This window comes from Pelmatolapia mariae, linkage group LG14, assembly GCF_036321145.2.
Source record: "Pelmatolapia mariae isolate MD_Pm_ZW linkage group LG14, Pm_UMD_F_2, whole genome shotgun sequence".
Taxonomy (NCBI): Eukaryota; Metazoa; Chordata; class Actinopteri; order Cichliformes; family Cichlidae; genus Pelmatolapia; species Pelmatolapia mariae.
Window position 1 is genome coordinate 9257844 of NC_086239.1, and position 27157 is coordinate 9285000.

At 43.0% G+C, this 27157-nt stretch overlaps 1 protein-coding gene across 2 annotated transcripts in view; it reads left to right on the forward strand.

Moving 5' to 3' along the window:
* The first annotated feature begins 1227 nt into the window (after positions 1-1227).
* Positions 1228-27157, forward strand: part of dpf1 (double PHD fingers 1) — a 55469-nt gene continuing 29539 nt past the window's right edge. Inside the window, exons 1-8 of one of the 2 annotated variants that reach the window (XM_063493217.1) lie at positions 1228-1433; positions 15191-15220; positions 15807-15967; positions 19145-19252; positions 19731-19858; positions 21181-21270; positions 22145-22223; positions 22326-22457. In XM_063493217.1, the coding sequence (XP_063349287.1) occupies positions 1228-1433; positions 15191-15220; positions 15807-15967; positions 19145-19252; positions 19731-19858; positions 21181-21270; positions 22145-22223; positions 22326-22457 (934 nt within the window). The remainder of the gene's footprint in view (positions 1434-15190; positions 15221-15806; positions 15968-19144; positions 19253-19730; positions 19859-21180; positions 21271-22144; positions 22224-22325; positions 22458-27157) is intronic. The other variant, XR_010095500.1, reaches the window with a different exon arrangement.

Below are 27157 nucleotides of genomic sequence, written 5' to 3' on the forward strand. Positions count from 1 at the left end.
GAGTGGACCCATGTGCCCGGTCTTTTGTAGCCTCTAATATGTATTTTTTTTCTTATTTAAGATTAATGATGTGAACCAAACACAAATAACGTTCATCTACTATTTCTTGCTACGTTAATACAAAATAACACATTTATTATTCTTCACAACTAAAGTATAACGCACAAAATCAAAGTTTCCTTAACTGACAGAGAGTATTTTATCGGAGCGGTGCTGCCATGCTAGAGCTGCTTGCTAATGTTCATTAAATATTTGTTAGCACAGATCTATAAATATCACATGTCACTGGCTTCAGAGCGGCGCCACTGCTGCTAACATGACATGGAGAAAGAAATTCCAGCATTGCTGCTCTAACGGCTCTGAGTCCTTCCTTCCTTCCTCCCTCACCTCCTCCCTCCCTTCCTTCCAATGTCTAGGGAATGGAAAATGCCAGCCCAGGCTTTGGCATAGTCGCTTTTAACACCCTTGTCTCTAGCCTGTGTCAAATAAAATCGCCACCTGGGACAGATCCAGCAAAAGATGTAGTAAGGGCAAGAAAACGAGCGAGTGCGGGAAGGATGCAATAAAGGATGGCGTGGTTAAGGATTTAGAGAGGGTCCCGGCCTTTCTCCGGGCTCAACTATGAGAGACAAATGTCTGAAAGAATCAATTATAGGCCTACTCCCAACCCATCACCCCTGATTAATGAATAATTAAAGCTTCTCATTGCAGGGCTACCTAACATCTATGAGACTAGCCATGAAGCCGCTAAGATTACGCAGAAACAACTTCTCTTGATTTTCAACAAATGACTATACAGACCTGTCACAGTTCCCTTAACAAAACAGGTAAACATCTTTGTATGCAGTTTGTGCTTTTTGCTACTCGAGTATCCAGTTATTCCCTTTACAGTGCAATTAATATGATACCTGACCCAAATTTGCACCCATATCCACAATCATACCTCTGTAAACAAACACAATTTAGTGTTTAGCTGCTATAAGAGCCAGAGTCATCATCATCACCCAGACAAGGGAACGATGCTTATAGGAGAGACTGACAGACAGTCCTGCAACCCAACCTTAACATAACTGTGGTGGATTTTTTTTCTTCTTCTTTCTTTTCTATAAATTCGGATGGGGGGGGGGTATGGGGGGCATTGCCCTAACAAGTCCGAGGCGGGACCGTGGTCCACTTAAACCGCTACCCCCACTGGAACTTGTAGTACTGTGCTCCTCGGCGCGTCTCATGTTGACATGCATAAAAACTACACTTCCCCAAAGCTGTCACAGAGCGCTCCCGCCTCCCATTGGCTGGCCGCTCCAGCCGCAGCCCCAGAGAATGAATGAAATTGAAATAGCTGCTACATTACATGTACAATACCGGGCTCTGCAGTGTTGCATTCTATCATACTATATCAAAATGGCCACAGCGGTACAGAACCCCCTCAAATCGTAAGTACAACACGTTTCCTGAGTGTTTGCGCTTTTTTCGGTCATTGTGCATGCTGTCACTGTCAATTTAAGCCCCTCAATTTCCCACATATTTCCCCAGCATGATTACCAACGCGTCTATATGCATGCAGTGCATACAGCGGAGAATGAGATAACGTCAGGAGAGGCGAATCAGCCCCGGAGAAAAGTTGAATTTAAAGCTGATGAAGGTTTCTGGGAGGTTTTTTTGGGCATGAGTGGTGGGGGGATTATTGCGCGCTCCGATGCAATTCATATAATCATTTCTCTGAGCCAACAGCAGCGTGTGTGCAGGGATATGGAGGAATGCTGGAGGTAGATTTGGGTGACCCGGTATGTCCCTTGCCAGTGTAGCCAGCCAAGATCACGGCCAAAGCCGGGCTGGAGTGGCAAGGCTATCCGGGAGGAAGGGGGATGGTTTAGATGGCTTTACAGTACCTGTGTGTATATTTTGTTGAAGGGGGGCTGAGAGGGGGTAAACAAGTAGACTGAACGAAGTGCTCCGTTCCCGGGTTTTTAGGCTGCAGCGTTACCTTTACCGCCGGACCTCTTGGAAACGTATAGTGCGAGGTAAATAACGCTCCTCCAAGACTTGCTTTCATCTTCGGCGCTTAGAATAAAGCCCGGAATCCAATCCAAAGCCCGGCGCTTTACATTTAGTGCAGCTACATCACAGCGGACATTTATCTCCACTGACAGACGTTAAAGCGGCGGGTTTCCCCATGAAGTTTCTTCCGCGATGATCCCCTTTGTGCAGTTTTTTTTTGGGTGGTGGGGGTGGTGGGAGTGGAATGTCTTTTTTTGTTTTTTTGTTTTTTGTTCTGAGACTGGTTTCAGCGGAATGCAGACGCCTGCTGCCCGCCTCGGCTCCCGGCCAAAAAGGTGGCTGATGTGCGTCTGTCAGCGGGTACGCACGTTCAGCCAAAAAAACAAAAAACAAAAAAACAATAGCTCGAGTACCTTGGAGTGTTTGAGCATACAAACGCTCCAGCTCAGGCAGTTTGAAACAAAGAAAAGTCACAAGACCTATGTGCCAAAGGAAGGAGGGGGGGGAGGCACATCGGATGCTGTGCAGGTTTTTACCTGAGCAGGGAGATGGGATATAGTGTCTGTCTGTCAGCTTCTCCGAGAGGCGACATTTCGCGCATTTCCATGAACGACTGCCCTGTACGTGCCTGCTGTGAAAAGCTCCTCACAGGAGAGAGGGAACTGGATTTGTAACGGTGCTGATTGGTCAGCGAGCCCTGATTGACTGTGATGGTATTTTGGGGGTGTTTTGGTTCAAAGTACTTGTACTACAACGCAACGCAGGGACCACAGATATAACGCAAACACGCAGGAGATGAATCATTTATTTTTGGTTTATATATGCTCTAAAGGGCAGGTATGTGGCAATGCAGATGACGGGACGGGAATGGACAGGTGGAAAATGATGGAGGCTCCTCTCCTCTCCTCCACAGGATGCCCATCCAAGCAAAGAAAAAGTGTGTCCAGATTGCTCCCAGAGGCCCTCAGTGGCACCATGTCAGGGGATTAAATTGACTCATTTGCATGGAGTACACACCAAGACACACAGACAGAGAACACAGGGTTTTGGTACGAGGAGGAGAATAGAATTGAAGGGGGGGGGGGGGGTGTACAAAAGACAGCAAAGTAAGTGGTTAGAAAGAGTGACTAATGAACTACAGCCCAATTTTGAGTGGTGGACTTACACTGATTTCTTTTTAAGTGCTTCAAGTTAGACAAAAACCTCCATATTGTTAGCCAGTATCAACCCTGCAGGGATGCTGGATTCCCTTAAAGCACGTGAGAAGAGGACAAAGCTGGATGTATTTATTTATTTATTACACAAGGCCACAGCAATCAAAGCGGCCTTTAATATCTCACCAACTGCATAAATGCCATCATTACGCAGTGTGGGTTTAACTGTGTTCCAGTTACCACTCTGCAATGGGCTTTTAAACAAGCCCTTGTAATTAGCATGTCTACAAACAAACTTGCTATTAGAGGCTTACAAATTAGGGGCCCATCCAGTAAAATGGGCCAAACAACCAGCAAAATTGGGTTCAAAGTCAGCCCTAATAGGGTGGCTGAGCCCTGCACGCCTGGAGACGACGCCTGTTGTGCCCATGAATGTCCCCAGACCTTGCTGGATCTCTGCAGTGAATTGGCATTAATTCAGTGTATATAAATCTTTGGGAAGCTGCTGGTCCCCACTGTCCAGCTGAGTGTGAGCGGGACACTGTGACAGCCAGTCTACGTGAGTGGAGGTATGGTGGAGGGTTCATGTGCAACAGCAAATGAGGGGAGGAGAACACCGAGCTCCATTCAATCTGCTGGGCATTTCCCTACCAGCCCTTCTCCCTGTCTATCACTCTCTCTCTCTCTCTCTCTCTCTCTTTGCTGGATTAGACTCGTTTATAATCTCTCTTTCTCCCTCCCTTTTACTTCCTCTCTGTCCTCCCATCACCCTGCTGCCCTCTCTTCCACTATATGCCTCCCTCCTTCTTCACCGCTTTCCCCATCCATCACTAGTTTCGCCATCTCTCGTTTTTATTCAGCCATCTCCTTTTTCTCTCTCCCTCTCTCTCTTTATGTTGTCCATTTTCCTTCTTTTCGGCCTCAAACCATCTGAGCCCTCTCCCCTCCCACCACTCTTCTTTACAATGTGAATCAAGGCATGGCCACTCTTTTAATAAACTACATCGATGGCAAATTCCTACGCATTCTCTCAGATCCCTCGAAACTCCGTTATATAGCTTACAGCTAAGAGTTTCTTAAGATGTATCTACTGTATATTTGGGCCATCCACTGCCAAGAAAGGGCTTTTAGTATACTGTCACCACATTATATAATGTTTCATAAGAGTTATGGTGTTTACAAAAGACACCCTGAATATTTGGGCTTCTGGATGTCTGCTTATAAGTCATCTTTAAAATCCTCTGCAGATGAAAGTCTTTTGGGAGGAGAGCGCAATTAAATGAAATTTCAGACTTTGCAGCAATCACTTAAAGGCACAGGTGGCAGAACTGATCAAAATGACAGTGGATGGCGCGTGCATTTCCACGATATTACTTCCCCGTGCCGGTTAGAGAGGGAGATGTAGATAGTTGCGCGCCGTGGCACTGGCAGCAGTCGTGGTGGCAGGGCCCTATATGATATTATTTCTGCCCTGCCTGACTGAGCCGAGCTAAATGAGTTCCGTGTAATAACCGGCTCTGTGTGCAAACAGCCCCGCGTGATGGCTGAAGCCACAGCCTGAGCATCCATTTCTAGATCTTTCCCTCTCCTTTCAATCTCTCCCTTTCATTCCCTCACTCGCTCATTTGTGTGGCATCACACGTGTGTACGGAGGTAGACAGGAAGGCACACAAACACACACACACACTGTTGCACTCTCTCATTTCCTCTCTTACTCTCAGTTTTTTTCTTCACCCGTATGGGAGTAAGCCTGAGGTCTGATGTTTTTAAGGGTATTTCTTTTTCCGACTTATTCCTTTCATCATCCCCTTATTTAGACTTTCTATCTGTTTTACTTTTTTTTATGAAGACAGGAGAGAGAGAAACACACACAGAGTGAGAGAGAGAGAGCGAGAAAGAGAGAGACATAGATAAGTATTTTTAGCTCTATGACCTATTTCTCCAGTGCTACCTAACTGACTGTCAGTCAGCTGCACTGCTTTGGGACTTTGCGTGATTTCCAGCTAGGAAATTTGGAATTTGTAGTTTTGTTTGGTTGGAACTTGAAGTCCAAACTAAAGGCGTGGTAGGAAAGGAACAGAATATATTAAGCCTCCAGTCTCCTCAACATTATTTCTTCTCTCTTGTCAGTCCCCATTTATATTATTCCCAGTGTCTGTGCGCGTCCACTGGTTCCCTATCAGGAGTTGTTGAGGGAGGAGTCAACAAAAAAACCCAATGCCTGCTTTCCTCTGCAGGATGCACAGTGGTGTGGGGAAGTGGGGGTGTGTAGGTTTGGTGGGGTGGGCTGGGGGCCACTAATAAACACACACGTAGCCACATATGCAGACACACGTGCGCACCCAGATACAGAGGTAGGGAATCCATCGCCTTAATAAGAGGCCAAGTGCAGTGGTGATAAATCTCACCTGAAGGAGCTGTTCACAGGCAGATTGCCTTACCCTGATGTACTGCCCTCAATGCACACTGCAGCCAGCTATAGGCTATATACACCCACCCACGCGCGGGGATGTATGCGCACGCAAACACAAACAGTCATCGCGTATAAACAGGCACGCACGAGCGATAGCCGCACGCATATGTAGAGACAAACAAACGCAAGCGGCAATCGTGAACGGACACATGCACATGGTGGCCCTGTGATTCACAGATTTAGAGGGTCTCTCGGAGAACCACACCCAGCGGACTACCAGGCAGACGCACAACTCTTCATTAAAATCGCATACAGCAGGTAACACAAAGCGCTGACAGAAACGACACGATCTGTTGCACGGCCCTGCCTGTTTCTGCCTCCCTCCGTCAGATCTCTCGTCATGTTCAAATATGCAAACAGTCAGTTGCAGACACACACACACACAAACACCCGTGCACATACACACATGGCCATACCCAGTGCTGTGACAGCCATTCGAGGAAACTGACGCTTTCCAGCTGGTAGCGTGGCAGACGTCCGCTCCTGCACAGACACAGCCACACTCACACTCCTGTCTGTCCATCTGTCTGTCTGTCACTGTCAAACTGAATGTGCGGCCTCTTTGTCTTTTTCTGACTGGCGTGCACGCTGTCAGTCACACGCACACACACACATGCGCACACGTTTTCATTAACCTGCATACAGGAGTAGGACTGCATTAGTGCATGCACTCCAAATGTATGTGTCTCACTCTTCCACCCAATTTTTTTTTACTCTTGATCTGCGTTTGCCAGACTACATCTCTCTACAATACTTCATCAATATGCATGCAATATCTGCTAGTGTGTGTTCACGGGCAGCCATCCACACATATTTCAGTAGCCCAGCCTAGATATACTATATACACATACAAATATCTATATATTCCTACTACTGCAGCCTTGCAGTCTTCAGAAGAACAGAAAAATGTGTTGCTGTGAACAAGCGCACATGCACACACAAATTGAAAGAAGAGAGAGAGAGAGAGAGAAAGACAAATCATTCGACTGAGAGAGAGAGAGAGAGAGAGGAGGAGAGTGGAAAAGAAATTGAATTGGGGATGGTGAGGGTGGAGGGGCATGAGGAGGAGGAGGAGGAGGAGGGGTGAATTGGTAAGGGTGATATTGCATAGTTTAATCTGTTGAGTTCAGCCATGGAGGGGCTGGGGTGGGGGAAGGGGAGGCACGGAACAGTGGTAGGCCGCCTGATATTAGTTCTCCTCTGCGAGCACACACACACACACACACACACACACACACACACACACACACACACACACACACACACACACACACACACACACACAAATCTCTGTGGGCTGGCATTTGTGTGTGTGTGTAGGTGTGTGTGTGCACAGATGGACAATGGTGGATAGGACAGGTGTGTGGACAGGTGTACAGGCTTGAGTATGTAGGCACAAGTGTTTCTACAGGCTCCAAACTCAACCGAGACGCGCACACAGCTACCAGCCACGCTGTCGGCAGCATTTGCTAACAAATCTTAAGTGCAGAACACAATCTGCCCTCAGCCCCCAAAAAGCCATTTACAAGTGAACTACTTCATTTCCTTACAGTTTAATTACCTAATTCCACCCAGTTGGAAACCGCCATTGAAATGAAATCCTTTGTTGGAATGGACGTTTCTTGTAATTTCTGATTCCCTCATATTTTTCCCCCCCCCCAATAATATGACTTCACCTCTAGGGGGAGCCCTCTGTTTCCCTATCGGTTGGGGAACCAGCTAATTGGTGTGGTTAATTGCACCATAATAGAAAAATGCTGGCGGCAGTCTACGTGCATTTGAGCGCCAGTGCAACCCTGGGCCGAGGCTCAGTGTGCGCTGAAGTGGACTTCTGCTGGATGGGACTTGAGGGATCACGGAGAGATTCAGACAATGGCTTACCCAGGGTGGTCCTGGTGGGGTGGCTGTGCTTTTTTTTTAGGATGCTTCTGTATCTACTGCCTGTCAGCTGCACCAGTCTGTTTATTTGTGTGCGTGCTCCCAGTGATACCAGTTACTTCAGTGTTTTCATGGAGGCCTCTCCCTCCCTGCTGTTTGCTTAGTGCAGGCTGAGGCAGACAGCTCAGTGTGGGCTTAGGATTCATACACACATATACACACACACACTCACAAACACACAGTCTGCATGCTCCAGGCACTCTCATTCTCTTTTCTTATCTAATCTCGAGCCTGTGTTTGTATGTGTGGCTAAAGGTTCATATTATTACTGCCTGTGCATGCAAGCATCTCTTCTGTCTGCATGCCTCCTCTTTGTTTTTGTGGCTAAATATTGCCCATACAAATGCATATACCGCCATTGGTGGTGTTACTTTACGTATTTCTGTGTGCAGGCACCCTTGCACAGGTGTCCTTTCTAGTTTTTGTGCCCTTGCATAGTGCGGATCTGCTTGATTGTCATTTCTGTCATGTCTGCATGGACATTTTTGGTAGTCAGCTCCAGTTTGTTGGAGAGCTGGCTCCACGCCAGTTCATTACTAAAGCGGCTACTATTTCTCCCTGCTCTTGCGAGTCTGTTTGCATCCATTAGTGTAAAATATAGCTGAAATAAACCTGAAATAGAAATACATGTTGAAAAATATCACAGATGAAAACGATTGGAATTGTAAAATTAGTTTTCATGCTGATTGAGGCATATAACCCCTGTCTTCATGTGTGTGTGTGTGTGTGTGTGTGTGTGTGTTCACTGATGTGGAATCAGGTTTCGGCTTTTCTTAATCGGCTGTGTGGTTTGATGATAGGCAGTTTGGTTTCTCTGTGTGTTCCCCTGTGGTCTGTGTTTTCACCAACTGCTTGGCTGGTATAGGACCACAGTGGCCACAAGCCAGAGAGGTGCAGATGTTTCCCTGTCTGTGCTAAACATCTGTCTGGAGCAGGGGTGTCAAACATAGGGAGAGGGGCCCAGATCTGGCCCGCCAAAGGGTCACATTTGTCCCACTGCATGGCTTTGCAAAGTGTGAAATGTGCAGCCAAGTCATACCTGCCACTTGTCTGGTGTGGTGGGGCCAGCCTTACTGCACAGGAGCAAAAATGCAAAGGACAATGTTAAAAGTATTTCTAGAAGTTGCTTGAATGATAAAAACATAAAAATAATAATGTTGTTCAGTTACAGGAATTCTACATATGAAGACACGTAGTGACAGTAAACACAAGGCATGTGGAATACTATAGACGCAGAGTTGTAATTGCACTTAATTTTTATTTAAGATATCTTGGAACATTTATGGTCTGTTTTTGTTCAGTTAAATCATGAAATGATAAAATAATTTAAGAACAAATAATACATTACTCTGGGATGAGATCGCAGATCCGAGCAGAGGAAATGAGCTTCCTCCGAGAGGTTTTGGGGCTCTCTGTTTCCCTCAGCAATGATCCTATCTCTGGTTTCAGTGCTGAGTAGCTCAGAATTGAACTGCCGTGCCTCCACATCGAAAAGAGCCACTTGTGGTATTAGCATGCCTCCTGGACAGTTCCTATTTGAGGTGTTTCAGGCATGTCCAGCAGGGACAGAGGCTTGGGCTATGTGTGTCGGCTGAGTAGAGCTGGAGGAGGTGGTCAGGGACAAGGAGGTGGACGGATGACACTAAAGAGGGGTAATGGTTTCACAATTTTTAGCTATGGCCCATTTAAATGTGGTTTGTCCAGAATATATGGCCACAAACTAAAAGGCGACACCCTGGTCTGGTTTCTTCCTTATTGACGTTTTAAAAAAAACTAGTTCAGCATTTTGGGAAATGTCTCCTTTCCTCTTGATACCTTTACAATGGAGCCGTGCTACTTGTTTTCAGTCTAAGATAAGCTGACAATCACCTGGCTACAACTTAATACAACAAACAGTTGCGTCTGTCATGAGCGGCTTTTAAAGCGCCGACTGTGTTGCACCTGCAGATCCACAAGGGAGCACAGGGCGTCCTCTGGTGAATTGAGAACAGCTTCTCTTTTTTTCTTTTTCAATTTCACTGCTATTCAGATTTAATATTCTTTTTAGCAAGCTGGCCAGCACAAAGGCAGACAGAATTTAAGGCAATATTTGGTGATCACACTTTTTCCTGCTGTTGCCACCCACTCAACGTGATTTCTGAATCAAATCTCAGAGCCAGCGATTATTACTTTTCAAATCGATGTTGAATGTCGGACCAACACTCGTTGCTATTTGCAGCTGAATTGGGGGTTTTACTTTCCAGAGAAATGTTTGTGAGAGCTCCAAAATTTAAAAAAAAAGTGTCCGAAATAAGCTTTCCACACATCCCCTGCCCCCACTCTGCTACAGTGGGGATCTGCTCTTTTTCTCCCAAACTTTTCATTCCCCATCTCTTCCTGGATGTCACTTTCTTCTGCCTCGTGCTCTCTCCTCAGCCCATCTCACCCTGCGTCCTCTCTTTCTTCAAGTGGCGTCTCCCAGCTTTCTCTGCGGGTATCTTCCTCCTCGTACAGCTCTACTGCTGTACGAGCCTTCAAACTGGCAAACAGTCATGCGGCTCTCCTATCACAATATAATGAGATTGCAAGCGCCCAAATTGAAAGAAGCCATTTTCTACAGCTGTCAACTTATTATCGAGGAGGGACCGACTTATTCTGGCGCCTCTAAAGGCAGCAGAGGAGAGAGAGGGATGGAGGTGATGGAGAGATCGAAGGGAGCAGGTTTTGAAAAGTGGAGGGGGAGGAATGTGGGGAGCTGTTTTACATTTAATATTTTTCTTTTTCCGCTCTCTCCCGGTCTCTCTGGTATTTCAGTTTGGTCACTAGCACAGCCTTGAAGTCCGGGTCTTTTATTCACCATGTTCCTGTTAATATTTTAAACAGCACCGTGTAAGGCTTTCTAGGCCTGTGAACGTATGCGCCCGTTTGAGTGCCTCTCATCAAGTGTGAGTGTTTATTCTCCATCCTCATGACTATTTATACAAACAGCAGGTACTGGATATTTGTCTCTGAGGGAATGGATTTCTCTATTTTGGCCAAGCTTCTCCTGGCCCATTTAAAATTCAGGCATTTAGGTATTGCTTTTATCCGTAGCACCTCCTAATGGGTGAGCGGTGTCTGAGTGACTCTGTGGATCTAACCTGTTATTTTCTGGACAGGCCTCTAGTGCAATTCATTTTTTTCTTTTCCAGTTGTTTATTGTAAACTGCAGGGAGTTGCATGGGCACAGCTCTAAAAGAAAAAAAGTGAAATAAGGTGAGGAAAAGTTCTGCTGACGCACCTTTTACATGGCCATGAAATACTTTGATGGTCAGATATGCATGGCCGCCTGAAGGGACAGAGCTGAAAGGAGCGTATTCTCCTCAGCAGAAGGGGAGCAGCAGCTCCTTTCCAAAGACATGCAAGCAGACATGAGCGCAGCATTGACGCCCCAGTCGCATCCTTTAAATGTCATACGTTGGCCCGAATGGTTGCAGAGCTGGTTTAGGAGGTTTTGAAGATTCAGTGCACAAGCTGTCAGTCCTCGCAAGCATCTGCTGGGTCCGATGGCAGTGCTGAGTTTGTTCTTATTTCCAAACAGGACAGCTGATTCTACTTGACATTGTCACAAGAGGGTTTTCCCTCGTCTTTCAGACCTAATTCTGCTTTCATTCTGCATTGATTGGGGTAATATGCTCTGTTTGTACGTCCATATTGAGCTGTAGCATAGTGTGACGTTAATCCAGCTTTTTATTAATGAGCCAGGCTGGTGAGGTTTTTATTCCCATGAGCTGGTTTACTTTTTGTCTGCCAGTTAGTAGGTATGCTAAAATTATTTAACACCCTTTAGTAAATTGTTAGGTTTAGAGTTAGTTATTCAGAATGAGCACAAATTTTTATCTATCTATCTATCTATCTATCTATCTATCTATCAGGGGTGCAACAATACTCGTATCGATATTGAACCGTTCGATACAGTGCTTTCGGTTCCGTACGCATATGTATCGAACAATACAAAATTTTTTATTTATTTTATCAACTTTTCTTCTGACGATGCTGTCTGTGTTGAGCGCTCAGTGAATCTGCGTTCGACTACTCCGCCTAGGCTGCACTGTCGAGTGCAGATCCACTGAGCGTAGCGCAAGCTAGCAAGACAGAAACTAAGCTCGTTGCAACATGGCAACTGCCTCAACGCTACCCGAAATTGAACCTCCCCCACCCTCATTCTGGCGTTTGGAACTATCTTGGTTTTCATGTGAAGCATGACCCTGATGGTAAGCGCGTCATGGACAAAAGTAAAACAGTATGTCGGATGTGCCACGCAATGCTCAGTTGGTGGGAACTAGTGCGTTAGCGCAGTTAGCTTGTTAACGTGTTGACACCGTCCAGCACCAGGCACGGGGCGATCCGCGGTAACTCGTTAACGGAGATTTGCCGCGTTATGGCGTTAATGTCATTTTAACGAGATTAACGCTGACAGCAGTAGTGGGAACGCAACGAATATGACTGCACATTTACGCCGACATCATCCTAGTGCAAAGACAAGTGGAAGCAGACAAAAACAACAAGCACGCATGCTACAAACTTTACCCGAGTCATTTAGACAGCCGTTAGCACATGATTCTCCTTATGGGGACCTGATATGTTTAATATGCTGCTGAGATTATACCCCAGAAGAAGGGTATAGTATAGCTTTTATTTTGGAAAGAGCCATTTCTCTGTAATAAACTCTCTTTTCCAAAGATGAGTGATTTCTCGATCAGATAGATTTATTTTTTTTATTATTTTGTTGTTTCAGCAACATTAAATTTAAAAACTGTACTTTTGAGTTAAAATATATATTTATAATTTTAATAAATGACAAATTAAAAAGGCATGAACATTTTTTTGTATCGAAAAAATATCGAACCGTGACACCAAAGTATCGAACCGAACCGAACCGTGAATTTTGTGTATCATTGCACCCCTAATATATATGTGTATATATATTTTTTTTATTAATTGCCATATTTATTTAAATTTTTCTGTTTTATGAAGGTTGAAAATCATAAACATTTTAACATTAAGATATAAATTAAATAAAACTGACTTCTAGGTTCTTTAAGAAGACCTTCTGAAAGATGTCACAAACAAACAAGATTACAGAAAAGTAAAAAAGTCCCCTAGTAATCAGACAAACTGACCTAATATCCCCATGTTGGTGTTGTTCCTGAATCATCACAATTGTTGTGGGTCTAGCTTCAACATTGCAAGTGTCCAATCACATTGTTGTGTTGTCATGGTTTTACGATGTGATAATCCTAACCCTACCCAAAATCAAAGTGTGGTAAACCCTACCCCTGATCATGGCATGTTTAACCCTAACCACAGATTCTGTAACCCTAACCAAGATCATGGGGTGGTTAACCCTAACCCTGTAATTCTAATCATGATCACGTGTGGTTAACATTAACGCAAGAGAATTTGAACAATTTGGCAGATGTTTTATATAAACATAACTGAATCTTTATTATTATTGATATATAGTCATTTGTGTTTATTACATCCTTATAAAGAATTAATCCATGTAAAATGAATAACTGACATATGACAAATAACACAAATAATTTTTAAAATTCTGTGTAGTTGCTTACATGGAACATTGTTTTTTTTCTGCTTTTGTCCTTTTCTATTTATAAATTCTAGACATAACACATGTTTGTAGTATTGTTGTTTAGTAGTGGAGGGCCAGGAACAAGCGAACCAGAAGAAGTTGGAAATGGGGAGATATATACTGTGTGTACATGAGGTTGTTTTTAGTAAATGGTGCTAAAGGACTAGAAACTCAGGTGGGTTGTGATCTAGAACTGTGCACCTTAGTTGTATTTGAAGATAAACCAAACAAAAACTCCCAATTCCCTGTCCATAGCCCCTGTAACCCTAACCACATCCTAACCCTGAACCTTGATTTTGATTTTTAATCGGAAACTCCTTTTATCCCTACACGTCTATCCATACCACAACCTTCCATGCAGTTAAAGTTGTGGTATGCCTACATGACCCTGGACCAAGATCAATTATGATGATCAAGGAGCAACACCAACGCAGGGCTATCAGACACACCCTAGTGACCACAGTATTTTCTGTGGGATGAGAGGGGGAAGTAATGAGACATACTCCTTTATTAAAGCATTGATTTTGACATAAACAGGAGGTAAATATAGGTGATGCTAATGCCATTAGCTAATGCTTCTGCTCTATTTAGGTCCCAGCCTCAAATAATGTGGCTGCTGTGATAAATGTCAAACAAAGTCCAAATATAGGGCAGGCTGAGCCGGATGGATGATTATCAAAATATAAAATAACTTTAACACAATTTTTCCACATCTAAAACATAGTTGACATAATATTTTTCATGGCCATCATTGTTCCCTGAGCTTCACCTTGTGTTTACTGTTATAACCAGTGATGAGAGGGGTTCTTTAACCTCTTAAAAGTAAGGGGAAAAAAAGAGGATAAAAGTAGACCTTTTATGCCACGCTGCAATATTTCCATAAACGTTTGTGTGAGTTCTTCTGAAGGACATTGTTTAATTTAGTGAATTGCTGAAAGGTGCGTGTTGCCTGTTTAAAGTGAAGCTTCATCAGCTTTACACACCAAAGTCTGTTGACAGGTGTTTGCGGAATATGTGTGTGTGTGTCGTTTAAAGTCTTATGCGCCTCCAAAGGGACTCAAGTGATGTCCTTTGAGTCAGCATCAGGTGGGGCTGCAGACTAAAAGAAACCTGAAAGTGAAAAAAAACGTTGTGGGTGTTGAAATGTACTTACTATTCCTCGTGGTCTGGTCCTCCTCTCCACTTCAGGCTAGACCCTCAAGGCTGCATTAGCCATTACTAGCATAACAATGTCTGAAGTGAGCTGCCGAAGGTCAAATTGCATTGTGGAAAATGTGGGTGCCAGGTTGTGACAAGACAGAATTACATGTAGAATTAAAAAAAATAGTATTTCTGGCTCTGCTCCATGCATTCTGATGATTTTTCTTTTCAAAAAGCCTTTATGAGTCTGGCAGTGGTAAAAGAAGGCAATGCTAAATCGGTGGAGGAAAACTGCATTGTGGAGATACAACTGAATAACACACAAATCTACATCTAATCGTTCAGTTAATCGGCCACGCCCCTTCAGTGGTTGGACAGAAACAAGAAATCGCTACCAGCCACTACCCTGCACTGTCTTTGTGAGCTCGCTGTTGGCCCTCGATGTGTGCATGCGTGTGCGCGCGCTCGCGCAGTTTTGTGTGTCGTGTATCTATCGTCTGTATAGTAGAGTGACCTTGATGTCTGTGCTCAGCAGGAAGACACTAGAGAGGAGTGATTAACAGGAGAGAGACAAAAAGAGGAGAGAGAGAAGTGCAAAGAAAGATGAAAATATAAAACACAAAGGGAGGAGAAAAAAAAGAACAGCAGGAGAACAGGGGGAGTGGGAAAGTTAAACACGCAAGTAAAAAAAAGAAAGAAAAGAAAAACAGTCTTGGAAACAAGCGAGAGAGACAGAGCGAGGGAAACGAGTTGTGAAAGAATGAGAAGCCAAACGAACGGGGGGGGCGGGGGGCAAAATAGGGTGGGGTGTAGGAGTGACTCACCACACATCTACTCACTTTTTTCTCCTTCTTCTTCTTCTTCTTCTCCCTGCAGGCAATCTGGAGGTGCAGTCATCAAGAACAGGTACGAAGGGGTGTGGGAGAGGGGTGGGGTGGTGAGGTTGAGTGGAGGGAGGGACAAAGGGAAGAATATCCCACTGCATGTTAATCAAACTCACACTTGTACAGGTGGGAAAATACTGTGCATACATTGTTCTTGCAGTGAGAATAAAGTGTTATATACTCTCTTACTGTACAGCATGTGTGTGTGTGTCTGGGTGTGTGGTGTTAACAGTGAGTGGTCGCCAGCTTGTCTGCTAAGACCCAGGTTATTAGGACTGTGCATCTCCACTGCTCACCTACCTACACACACACACACACACACACACACACACACACACACACACACACACACACACACACACACACACACACACACACACACACACACAAAGACTGTAGCTGTCCATGACTGTTCACCCACTGCCCCTTTTGACGGTTTGGGTGTGTGCAAGCTTCACGTTGCTCCTTGTTCTACTTAAAGCCTTCCTCTTTCGACTCACACGCCTGGGGTTTTGACTTTTCTGCTAGTACTGGACCTCCTCTTGTCCTTCACCTTTAACCCCTCCCTATATCCTCCATCTTTGTTCTTCCCCTTTGCTCTGACTCAGTCTTGGAGAGGAGTTTTATAAGGAGGCCATCGAACACTGTCGCAGCTACAATGCCCGTCTGTGTGCAGAGCGCTCCATGCGGCTCCCTTTCCTGGACTCCCAGACCGGGGTGGCCCAGAGCAACTGCTACATCTGGATGGAGAAGAACCACCGTGGACCAGGTTTGTGTATGTGTGTGTGTGTGTTTTTTTAGTGTTTTTACCCACCAGAGTGTTCTTCCTCTTCTTCTCCTATGTTGGTGTCTGTGTATGCCAGCTGTTGTGCTACACGAACTGTTCTCTCCAGTCGCTCATCACGCTTCTTCCTGCCTTCCATCCTCTGCTCTGCTTGTTTCTGTCTTTCCTTTTATTGCCTCCTACCTCTCACACCTCAACTTTTTTCCCCCAAAGGGTGTTTCCTCATTGCTTTTTCCTTCTCTGTAACATCAGTGTATTTTGGCACTGAATCAGACACCCCTGTAGGCGATGTTACGCCGCTGGCACCAGCTATTCCAGAGACAACACACTTATGTGCGTGTAGTTTTGTGTAATGCCTGATGCATTAACCATTTTGGTTTGTACAATTTATTTATTTATTTTTTGCTTTCTGTGTGAGTCACTTTCAGATAAAACTTTATTTTCAGTGTAACCCAAATTAGAATTGAACTCACTTATTGAATTTTTAAAAGAATTTTGAATTTTTATTTCGTGTTTGTAGATTTAAAGTTGTTTTTCTTTGTTTAATATCACTACTTTTTGTTACTGGCCAAATAACTTAGAAAATGTGGCAATTTTGTTCAAAAACCACCAAACAAAACTTCATTGTTCATTGGATATTTTACACACGCACATTAACCCAACACATACTTTTCTTTGGAGTAGTTTGGTCACACTGAGATCCAATAACTACTATTATAGCATCCAGTGGTGCACAGAGGACACAATCTGATTTTTCCTGTAGTGTCACATACCCATACCAACATTTGTGGCCACATTAGCTGGCATCAGGGCTGTAGAGTGGTGAATGACAGTTAAATAAGCTACATTTTTGTAGTTTAGTGGTAGTTCAAGTAGTTAAAGAGGACATGAAACACTAAACATATAAAGGCTAATTTACACCACTGAGCCCTCCTCAAAACTGATATAGATGTAACTCTGTGAAGCTGGATTTAAAAAAACAAGTGCTTAAGGTTTTAAAAAAATGTTTAGCACCATCTTCTGACATCATGTGGTTGGTTGGTTGTGGTTAATAGCTTTACATTAGAGCAGTGTTTCCCAACCTTTTGGAGCCACGGCACGTAGCACACAGCACACCACCAAACAGAGACCAAATGTCACAAAAAACATATTGACAAAAAACATGCACCAGCTATAGCGGAATTGGCTCAGTTTGTTCCCAATATACCATTTTTGCTTTCTTCTGACTACTACTCATACTAGGACCTTCATCTGGGTTGGACTTTTCTCCAGGACCCAGGTCAGATTGACTACTTTTGCTTTTCAAATATTTATCTATTGCTGTTACACCCTGCATTGTCGCATGACAATGTAATTTCTTCTTCGTCTTCTTCTGTTTAATTGGCAGTTGGCAACCCATTTAATTGGAGCAAGAAGTTGTACTGCCCTCTAGTGGAAGAGAATGTAGTAATTGTTTTGCCCGTTACGCTGGTCGTTTAGAGTACCAATCAGGTGAAACCAGATATTCTTCCACGGGACACCTGATCATTTCTCACGGCACTCCTATGCGCACAGTGGTTGGGAAACACTGAGCTAGCTAACATAAGCTAATATAAGTCTATTATCATCAACCAACCACATGACGTCACGTTCCGTACTGACAGAAGATGGCGCTAAACATGTTTTTAAAACTTTAAGCACTTATTTCTTAAATCCAGCTTCACAGACAGAGTTACATCTATGTAGGTTTTTGAGAGCAGGGCTCCATGGTGTAAATTAGTGTTTCATGTCATCTTTAAAAACACAAAAAACAGTCAAAAGTAATCTAACTACTGAAAGCTTGGGTCATAATAGAAAACAGGAGATTTTTTTATTTTCAGTTTCCACTCTAAGTACATCACTTTCACTAGTTATGGCCTCTCCTGATTTTATCCTGTCCGCTCTGAAGACATGCCCAGGTTAGTTAGCTGAGGGTCTTTTGTTGTATCATATTTTTGTTATATCACATGTACATTTATCGTTTTTTATAAGCACCCATTCATACCCAGTCACAGAAGCACTTTTTTTAAATGTTTTTTTGCCTAAGTGCTTTCTGTCTCACATTCACACTCCGGTGAATGCATCAGAGAGCAACTTCAGTATCTATCTGTATACTATACTGGAGCAGCCAGGGATTGAACCATTAACCTTTGGATTACTAGATGACCTACTCTACCTCATGAGATGAGCTGCTCTAGCCCTCTTCAAAACAGTTTCTATTCAGAGCAGTTTCCCAAGAACACCAACTTTCGGATGAATTACTACGAGATCAGGCTGACACATAAATGCAGGGGTGCATTCACAGGGGTCACTGGTGGTCACAACATGGTAACAGTAGGTAACACCAATGGCCAGTGGTCCCTCTAGAGTTTCCTCAACAAGGCCATTTGGGCTAAAGGCTCACAACACCCAGCAATGATAGTACCAGTGATGGAATGTACTGAAGTACAGTTATGTTATATAATGTATTTGCTCTTTATTTATTTGTTATACTGTTTTCTCCTTCTACTTCACTATATATTTGCAAGTTGCAACTCGCACAATTTATTTTAGGTCTTATTTTGCCGAGTATAAAAATAAATCTTCCAATAAATGTATTATAGATAAAGTGACACAGCAGTATATAAGTAATTAGCTGTAATATAAATATTATATACACAGAATACACAGAATACTGCATAATTAATACTTTAAGTAAAACTTTTGCACTTTTATTTAAGGATGAAGACTTTTACTTAAAGGGTGTAATGCCTATTTCACTACTATTTAAAGCAGAAGAATAAGAATAAATGTCTAGTTCTTATGCAATGCTACCTTTTCTGTAACACCATCTGTGTCGGGGCACTGCTCAGCACACGAGCTCTCGAGATAAACTAAAATAACCAACCTGAATAAATAACTGGGAAATGTTGTAAAATATAAAATGTGTTAGCGTTTAGCACCGCTGTGTCTAGAGTCGCTCACAGTCTCTGGATGTGGGCTGTCTAGTTAATGATGTAAAACACCAAAATTAGTTACTTGGTAATTTATTCCAGCACATCAGACTTTGACATGCCAGAATTATGATTATTTAATAACCTACTTTCGTTCATGTACTAATTAATGTATCAATCACGCCAGTATGTGTGTTCCTCTGTATTTCAGGTCACGCTCCGGGCCAGTTGTACACATACCCCGCTCGCTGCTGGCGCAAGAAGAGACGGCTAAACATCTTGGAGGACCCGCGGCTTGTACCGATCGAGTTCAAGATAGGTGAGTAGGAAATGGGATGAACAGAAACACTTGAAAGAAACTGCAGAATATCTCAACTATGTTAGGTGTGGTAGACATTGCTTATAAATTCGGAGTCACACAGAATATCTCTTTTCTTTGAAAACTTTTTGGATGTTATTGTATAACTAACTTCAGTGGAGTGATCATATTTGTAGAAAACTTTAACCTCATACTTAAATAACTTGGATATTTTCTTATTTTACTAACATTTTACAGCAATTGGTTAATGCTTTAAGAAAATTTAAAAACAGCAATTTTCCACAAGTGTTATACAATCACGTGACGCTAAAATGGCCATGATCATTTCAGCCTCTGTGCCGTAGAGATGCTAAAAGTCACTGCAGTTTCATGAACAAGCCAAATTTCATGTCCTCGGGGCTCTGTCAGCTCGACTGTGCACGCCAGCGTGAAGTCGCGCTCTCTGCTGCTTTCTGATTGTAATCGTCTCGTTCCACAGACTACGAGGCATCTTTAAAGAAGGAGGGGGGGATCCCAGACGGTCCCGTGCTGGAGTCGCTGCTTGCTGGGGAAACCCTGGACAAGAAGGTAGAAACCAAGGAAGAAGAGCCCATGAGCGAGTGTCAGGTGAGACGCTGCTTCCTCTTTCCTCAGTCGTTTCTCTCTCTGTAGTTCTTTGTTGCTCTCCACGTCTTGTTGTTTTCTTCTCATGTCAGGCTGTCTGTCTTTTTTTATCCATCTGTGTTTGCGTTTCTTTGTCTGTCTATGCCTTTTTGTGTGTGTGCGTCTCTCTCTCTCTCTTGGAGTGTGCGTTTTGGCGGTGACATGGGCTCCTGCGGCTCCTGACAGCGTGTGCGTGTTTCCCATCACTGCACTTGTGGCTTGTTGTTTTACGGGGATCCCGCTCAGTTGTTTCACAGACCAACTTTGAAAATAGTTTTCTTTTTTTCTTCTTTACATTAAAAGCAAACATAACTTATGTGCAAAAACTTAATGCCCATCTGTCCGGAGTATTTCACCAGCTTGAGGCTGCCGCTGTTGAACTCTCACGGACAGCTAATCAATCAGCAGTTGAGTGAATAGCGCTCACAGTGGCCCTTTGAGAGCTGGAGTCGTGTTTAGGGCCTCTAATCCAGGGCTTCCCCCGACTCCTGCTCTTCAGCAGGCAGGCGTTATACCGTGTGTCCCATCAAACACTCAACTGTCAGCTTTTTACACTTTTCTTACTAGAATATTTGAGCTCAGTGTCTGTGATATTCCACACACTGTTACATGAATATATTTGAATAAAGCTGGTGTCTTTGTTAAAATAGATGTTTAGTCCTACTAAACCTCTTGCTAATAGAACGCTAAAAGCCTCTCATCCAAGAGGGGCACTCCACTGATTTTACGCATAGTCTTCAGTTTATTCATCACAACGGACTCTGCACAGCCTGTGAAGTTTCTAATGAATAGGCTGTAATGCATACTCAAGTGAAGCTTTTTGGGTGATTTAGGACACAAAGGAGTTCGGTAAAACAAGCTATCAAGTTTTAATATAGGAAGTGGAAGTATGTTTTTGTTGGCTGACCCAAAAGGAAGGGTATGTCTGACACTTCTGCCTGCCTTTGCTCATTCTGTTATGCACCCCTCAACCCATGATTTGCTCAGTTTTATTCGATTTTCATGATCTACCTGTTTAATTGAGAAAATTGTGATTCAAATGTTGTCATATTTTATTGCAGCAAAACGGTGAAAGTATTGGTTATGTTCAGTGTTAATAGTGCTTTCATGCTGGGATCATCCAAACAAGTTAAAAACAGCAGGAAAGTGCGCAATTTAATTTAAACATACGGGCTCATGCAGGGTAAAAGGAAAAATAAATGACTTAAGTGATAAAAGGAAAGGAAAGGAAACTAACCTGTATGACAGTCCATCTCTCCTTTTCTGTTTCTATATCTCACCAACAGAAGCTGCTTGTTGGGGATTTCCCTCATGAGCTGGAGGCAGACGACATGGATGAAGATGTTCCGAAGCGCAAGAACCGTACCAAAGCACGAGTAAGGAAACAGGGACATTTCAGTCTTTTCCACAGAAATTACTTACTTGTTAATGTGGAAGAGCAGAATCAGGAAAAAACAAATGACCTAGTCTGAGCTCAGAGTTATCAGCTCTGAATTTGTGTCCTGTCTGTAAGACATAAAGGCACGCAGTGCTGGAGACGTGACAGTGTATAAGGAATGATTACTGGAAACTTCACATAAGTGTAAAATATAAGTTAGAAATCTTTCGTGCTTTCTCTGTGTACCAGACTTTGAAGTGAAGTGTCATTACACAAAACTAGAAGTTATTGCAAATAAATGCAAACAGATACAGTGATTAAAATCATGCTGGGAAGACCTTTTTTATAACATCTTTGATTAGATCAGACAGGTCTTTTTTTTCCCCACACTCTTTTTGGGCATCCTATGGGAAGATAATCAAGTGATAGCAATGCATTCTGAAAGTCACCACACACAAACTCTCTCTCTCTCTCACACACACACACACACACACACACACACACACACACACACACACACACACGCTTACACATACACCAGGGTTGCTAATTGGAACTGTTGCTCCCCTGCTAGGTGTCATCAGCCCCCTCCTGCTGGAAGTGGAGCTTTACACTGAGAGCAGATGATTAGAATGCAAACGTGTGTGTGTGTGTGTGTGTGTGTGTGTGTGTGTGTTGTGAAACAACCAAGTGAGGAGTGTGCTGCTATGCTGTCTTTATTGTGTATGAGTGTACAAAACTTAGTACATAATAAGCGTGGAAGTTCAAACTTTTATGATTATATTACATGTATTTTTACAAGTGTGTGTGTGTGTGTGTGTGTGTGTGTGTGTGTGTGTGTGTGTGTGTGTCTGTGTGTGTGTTCTCTGCAGGCCTATGGTGTTGGGGGCATGAGAAAGAGACAAGAGCTGCCTGCCATTGAAGACAGAGACAAGCCTTATGTCTGTGACAGTGAGCGTCACATTTTCTATGGATTCATTTAAGTTTCTCCTTTCTCGTTTCTTCTTGCAAATGTAGATAAATCTAATATTATACACTGCGTGTGTGTTCCAGTCTGCGGGAAGCGCTATAAGAACCGCCCAGGGCTGAGTTACCACTACACTCACACACACCTGGCAGATGAGGAGGGTGAAGAAGACTCAGAGCGACACACGCTACCCTTCCAACGCAAGAACAACCACAAGCGTGAGTCTGCACTTATCTGTCTGTCCATTTGCAGGTTGTTGTGGAGAGTTTTCAGAATATTTGTATTCAGAACAGACTAAGAATAAAACATTTACAGGGTCATACCAACCATCCTTCATAATCACAGCTGATTGCCTTGAAGTTACCCCAGTGGCATTAGGGATGAGTACAGTGCTGACAAAGCCAAGTCCAGTGTGCACTTGTGTGCATTTTATAATAAGATTTAAGCTGATTTTTCAGCTCTCTCTTATTCACATTTTAGAACCTTTTTCAACCCCGGTCAAACAATGTGAGCTTCCTTAGTAGAACAAAAAGGGGTTAAACGTGCATTATAGGACACACTACACCCTGCAGTGGGACTGAAAGTTTGCACTAGTTTGAGTCTGATGGACGCAGATTGTCACACTTTTGTTCTCTGTTAACTCCAAGTCTACAGAGAGTGGCACATGACACTTCAATATTAGCATGGCTGCCCTGAGGCAAAGTTAGCCCTAGGGTAATTTTGCTCTTTTTCTTTTCTTGCAATGTTTAACCTTTCAGGGATTTGGCTGCTGTAGCCCTGAGCTAATGTCACTGTCAGACCGCATTCAAACTTCTACTATTACCACTGTATCAATACTGTATAGAAACTTTTCAGAAGTGACAAGATAGCTATTTCTGAATGTACAAATGCATCATTATAATGTAGCATACTTGCTATTCATAGGGTGGGATGAGGGAACACCAAAACAAGCACATGATCATCAGTCATGCCAGTCGTAATGATGAATGTCTATTTGAAATAAAGCACAACCGCAGTGTTTAATATAAGCAAAACAACAGATACATTTTTGTATATGTTGATTGTGTGCCTGTGATTTGTGCCTGCCCTGCTACCTGCTTAGAGAACGTGCACACACAGACCAGTCGCTGTGAGGTTACTGCCACGAATCTGGGTTTGACAAACTTTAGCAGGAGCTGAAGTTGTTGCTTTTAGATGTTTTATTTACTCCTGCAGCTTTGTATGGTTTCCTGCAGCAGCAGGATCAATATGTGCACCTGAGACAATGTTCATTTTTCACATGGGACACAGCAGGAACATAATTATTAATTATTTCCGACACATAGAAAGGATGGGTCATGACGTGTGAACTGTTGATCTCTTCAGTAAAGTTCAAAATATTGTTCTTAAATTCTCAATCACTATGTGCAGTAGTGATTTTATGAATAACTGTGAGCCTGGGTGTTTACCGTGACTAATCTTAGCACAAAAAGTGAGGACATTTGTTTTCGGTCGATCCTTTTGTTGTTGTAACAATGCTTGTCTAATCGGTGCAATGAATCTTATACTGTTGGAAAGCCTGTGTATTTCCCCTTACATGGTGCCGGATTTGAAAATTAATTTGCGGGTTGAGCAGCAGAGTTGCCAACTTGCCAGGTCTTCTCTGTGAACGTCAAACAGCTTCTGCTATTCACTAGCTGGGACCACATCCTCATTTTAGGTTTGACAGCATTTCTAGTAGTTAATGGCAGATGGCTTGAACATGAATTGAGGCTGTGGGTAGAGGAAGGCCTCAGTGGCGGTGGCTCCCAGGCTGGGTAGATCCCCATGTACTAATGAGTAGTGAATGAACTGAAAAGGGGAGGGAGGGTGGGGCACAAAAACGAGAACAGACAGCTTGTAGAGCCGGTGGGGTAATATATAGAGAACCGGAAGGGTATGAAGGTGTGGTCCCAATTCTGAAATTCAGATAAGTTATCTCCTATTGACTCTTGTTTTGAGCTCCTGGTACCCAAGATGCTGACAATTAGGAGCCTGATTGCTGCCTGATTAGCATTAGTGGTCAGCTGGTGTCTGCTCCAAGCATGCCAAGTTTGACTGATCTGAACAGGGCCTGTGGCATAGAGCAACTTTAAGATGATGCTCTGTAAAACCAAGATGCAGCATTATTTGGAGCGAGCACTAGTTCCATATAACAGTTGATATCAGATATAGGCTGTGGAGTGGGTGTCCCAAGAAGACTGTGTTTCCTCATCCTGTCCACATTTAGGAACCGCAGTCTTCTACAGATTTACAGTCAAGGTGTGGAGGACGATTTGGCCGACAGCTCTATACCCAGACAATCCAGAACAGACTGAACATAGCCACAGAAAAGATTTGGCAACTTTTTCATTAGAGCAACTCACATACTCAACTCTGCTGCTCAACCCACAAATTGTCCTCACAAACATGGCACTATTTAAGTGGAAATAATCAGACTTTTCAACAGTGTAAGATTTATTGGGAAGAATGGGACCAGATGGTAATAATGACAGCACATTTAACACATTTATTGTGAGATCAAGACAAATTAGATATGTTATCACATAGAGACTGTGTTGTGTGTTTCTGACAACATTAAAAAAAGAACTTTACACTTGTGATAGACTTACACCATGTCATCTCTCTTTATGATTTCAAGAGTTAAAGTAGCAATTCATCTAATTAAATTCACCAACTAAAAATGAGTACTTAGTCAAAAAAGGTCTAATTCATGCATCCATTTGTAAGGGGCATTGGGAGATCTGACCAGGGCACTGAAAGTTAGAGAAATGAAATTACCCAGACTGTAAAGGTTCTTCTACCCAACCATCATCTATCTTACTTAATCGTATACCTCAGCCTTTGCTGTGAATGCATATCAGTTGTTAATGAGCTTTTAACTGGCGCTGATCAATTTTAAAGAAGTGCTAGTTTACAAGTCATACTACAGTAAGGAACATTTCCATCACACTCTTTAGACATCAACTTCTAGTGTATGTACATTTTATTTTACAGGATGCAATATGGCTGAGGCTATCAAGGGCCTAATGAGAATCTCTTAATGCAGTGGTCCATAATATCATGAGGTAGTAATGATGATAGCGCTCGCTAATGCCTTCAGCTCTTCTTGAAGAGAATGTCGACAGCTATGCTGGGTTACTGATGAAATTTTTTTTCAGACTGACTAAAGTATCTAAACCATTAACTAGCGTTTTGTGACATTCATTAGCTCCAAAATATGAACTCTAGAGTATATAGTGATTTTTTTCCAATCTCACAACATTCATATTTGTAGTTCTGACTGAACAAAAAGGAATTAATAACAATAAAAACAAAATGAAAAAATATGGGTAGCTGCACTGGCATCTTCCAAATTATTCTTTTTAACATTAATATTCAAAATTTTGCAATGGATGTATGCATTCTCATTCTCTGTTTGTATGGTGTGTGTATAGTAACACAAACGTTTAAGGTGGTGCGCTTAACAAACATTACACCTGCATTAGCATGGTCATTGTGAGCGCCTTTCCATGATGATGTTACAATTAAGCTTAAAGCACAAGTGTGGCCAAATGCTGTTAAGAAGCATATTTCCTTCACTTTATATTTCCTTCAAGAAAGGAAATATAAAGTGACTAAACCCGAGTAAACACAACACAGTTAAAAGAACTTGAAATGCAAATATTTAATTCAATTCAGTTCAATTCAGTTTTATTTGCATAGGACCAATTCACAACAACAGTTTACATTTTAAGGGAAACACCCTACAATAATACAACCCCCCCCCCAACAATCAGAGAACACCATGTGAGCAAGCACGTGGCAACAGTGGGAAGGAAAAACTTCTCTTTTAACAGGAAAAAACGTCCAGCAGAACTGAGCTCAGAGAGCAGCAGCCGTCTGCCATGACCAGTTGGGGCTTGAATATGGGAGATATGTAGTCTTGCTTGCTTGTGGCAGTTAATAATTGTGCTGCAGCGTTTTGGACTAACTGCAGTCGGCTAAGCACTGACAAATTGACACCTGAATAATGATTATTATAATAGTGAAGCTGGATCGCTCTCTTAACGTCTCCGAATCAGAGAAATTGCTTCGCTTTTGCTAGTATCAGAGATGGAAGAATCTAGTTTTAATGACTGTGTTAATGTATTGGTCACAAGTTAGATTATTGTTAAAAATCAATTCCAGGTTCCTCGCAAATGGTTTTTATAATTCCTTATAGGGACAATGTTGTAAAGGTTAAAACACAATGACCTCTGTTTCCTGTTCATTTAAGTTAAGAAAATTTAAGGCTATCCTTCAAACAATCCAGTAAGGCCTTCAGAAGAATCATGAATTTACGTTTCAGTGGCAGATAAATCCGTGAGTCATCTGCATAGCAATGAAATGTTTTACCGTGCTTTTTAAAAAGCTGAGCCCAAGGGGAGAGTATAAAAAAGGACTGGGCCAAGAATGGACCCCTGGGGGACCCCATATAAGCACAGGGTTATTGAGGAAGATGTAACCCCTACCCACATAGCAAGCTGGTCTGGCCCAGATCTGGTATCAAGCCGGCACTGCTGGCTGACTTCTGGCGTGGTAAGTGGTATGCCATCCAGATATGGGCCAGGCCTGGCATAGATGGCACTGTCTATGTGATGGCATGCCATATCTGGCCCGATTGTGGTTTGGTTTATGTGGCCCAGGCTCATAGAAAACCGGTCTGGCCCAGATCTGGCATCAAGCTGGCACTTCTGACTAACTGGTGTCATAACAGAGTGTATGTCAACCAGATGTGGGCCAGGTCTGGCAATGATGCACTATTTATGTTCCTATTTTCCTATTTTAGTTAGAAGACCCAAATGCCATGTTGCAATACTATACTGCTATGGTAGCCAACGTTTCAAATGCAGGTTTGACAGGTTTGTGAGTGTACACT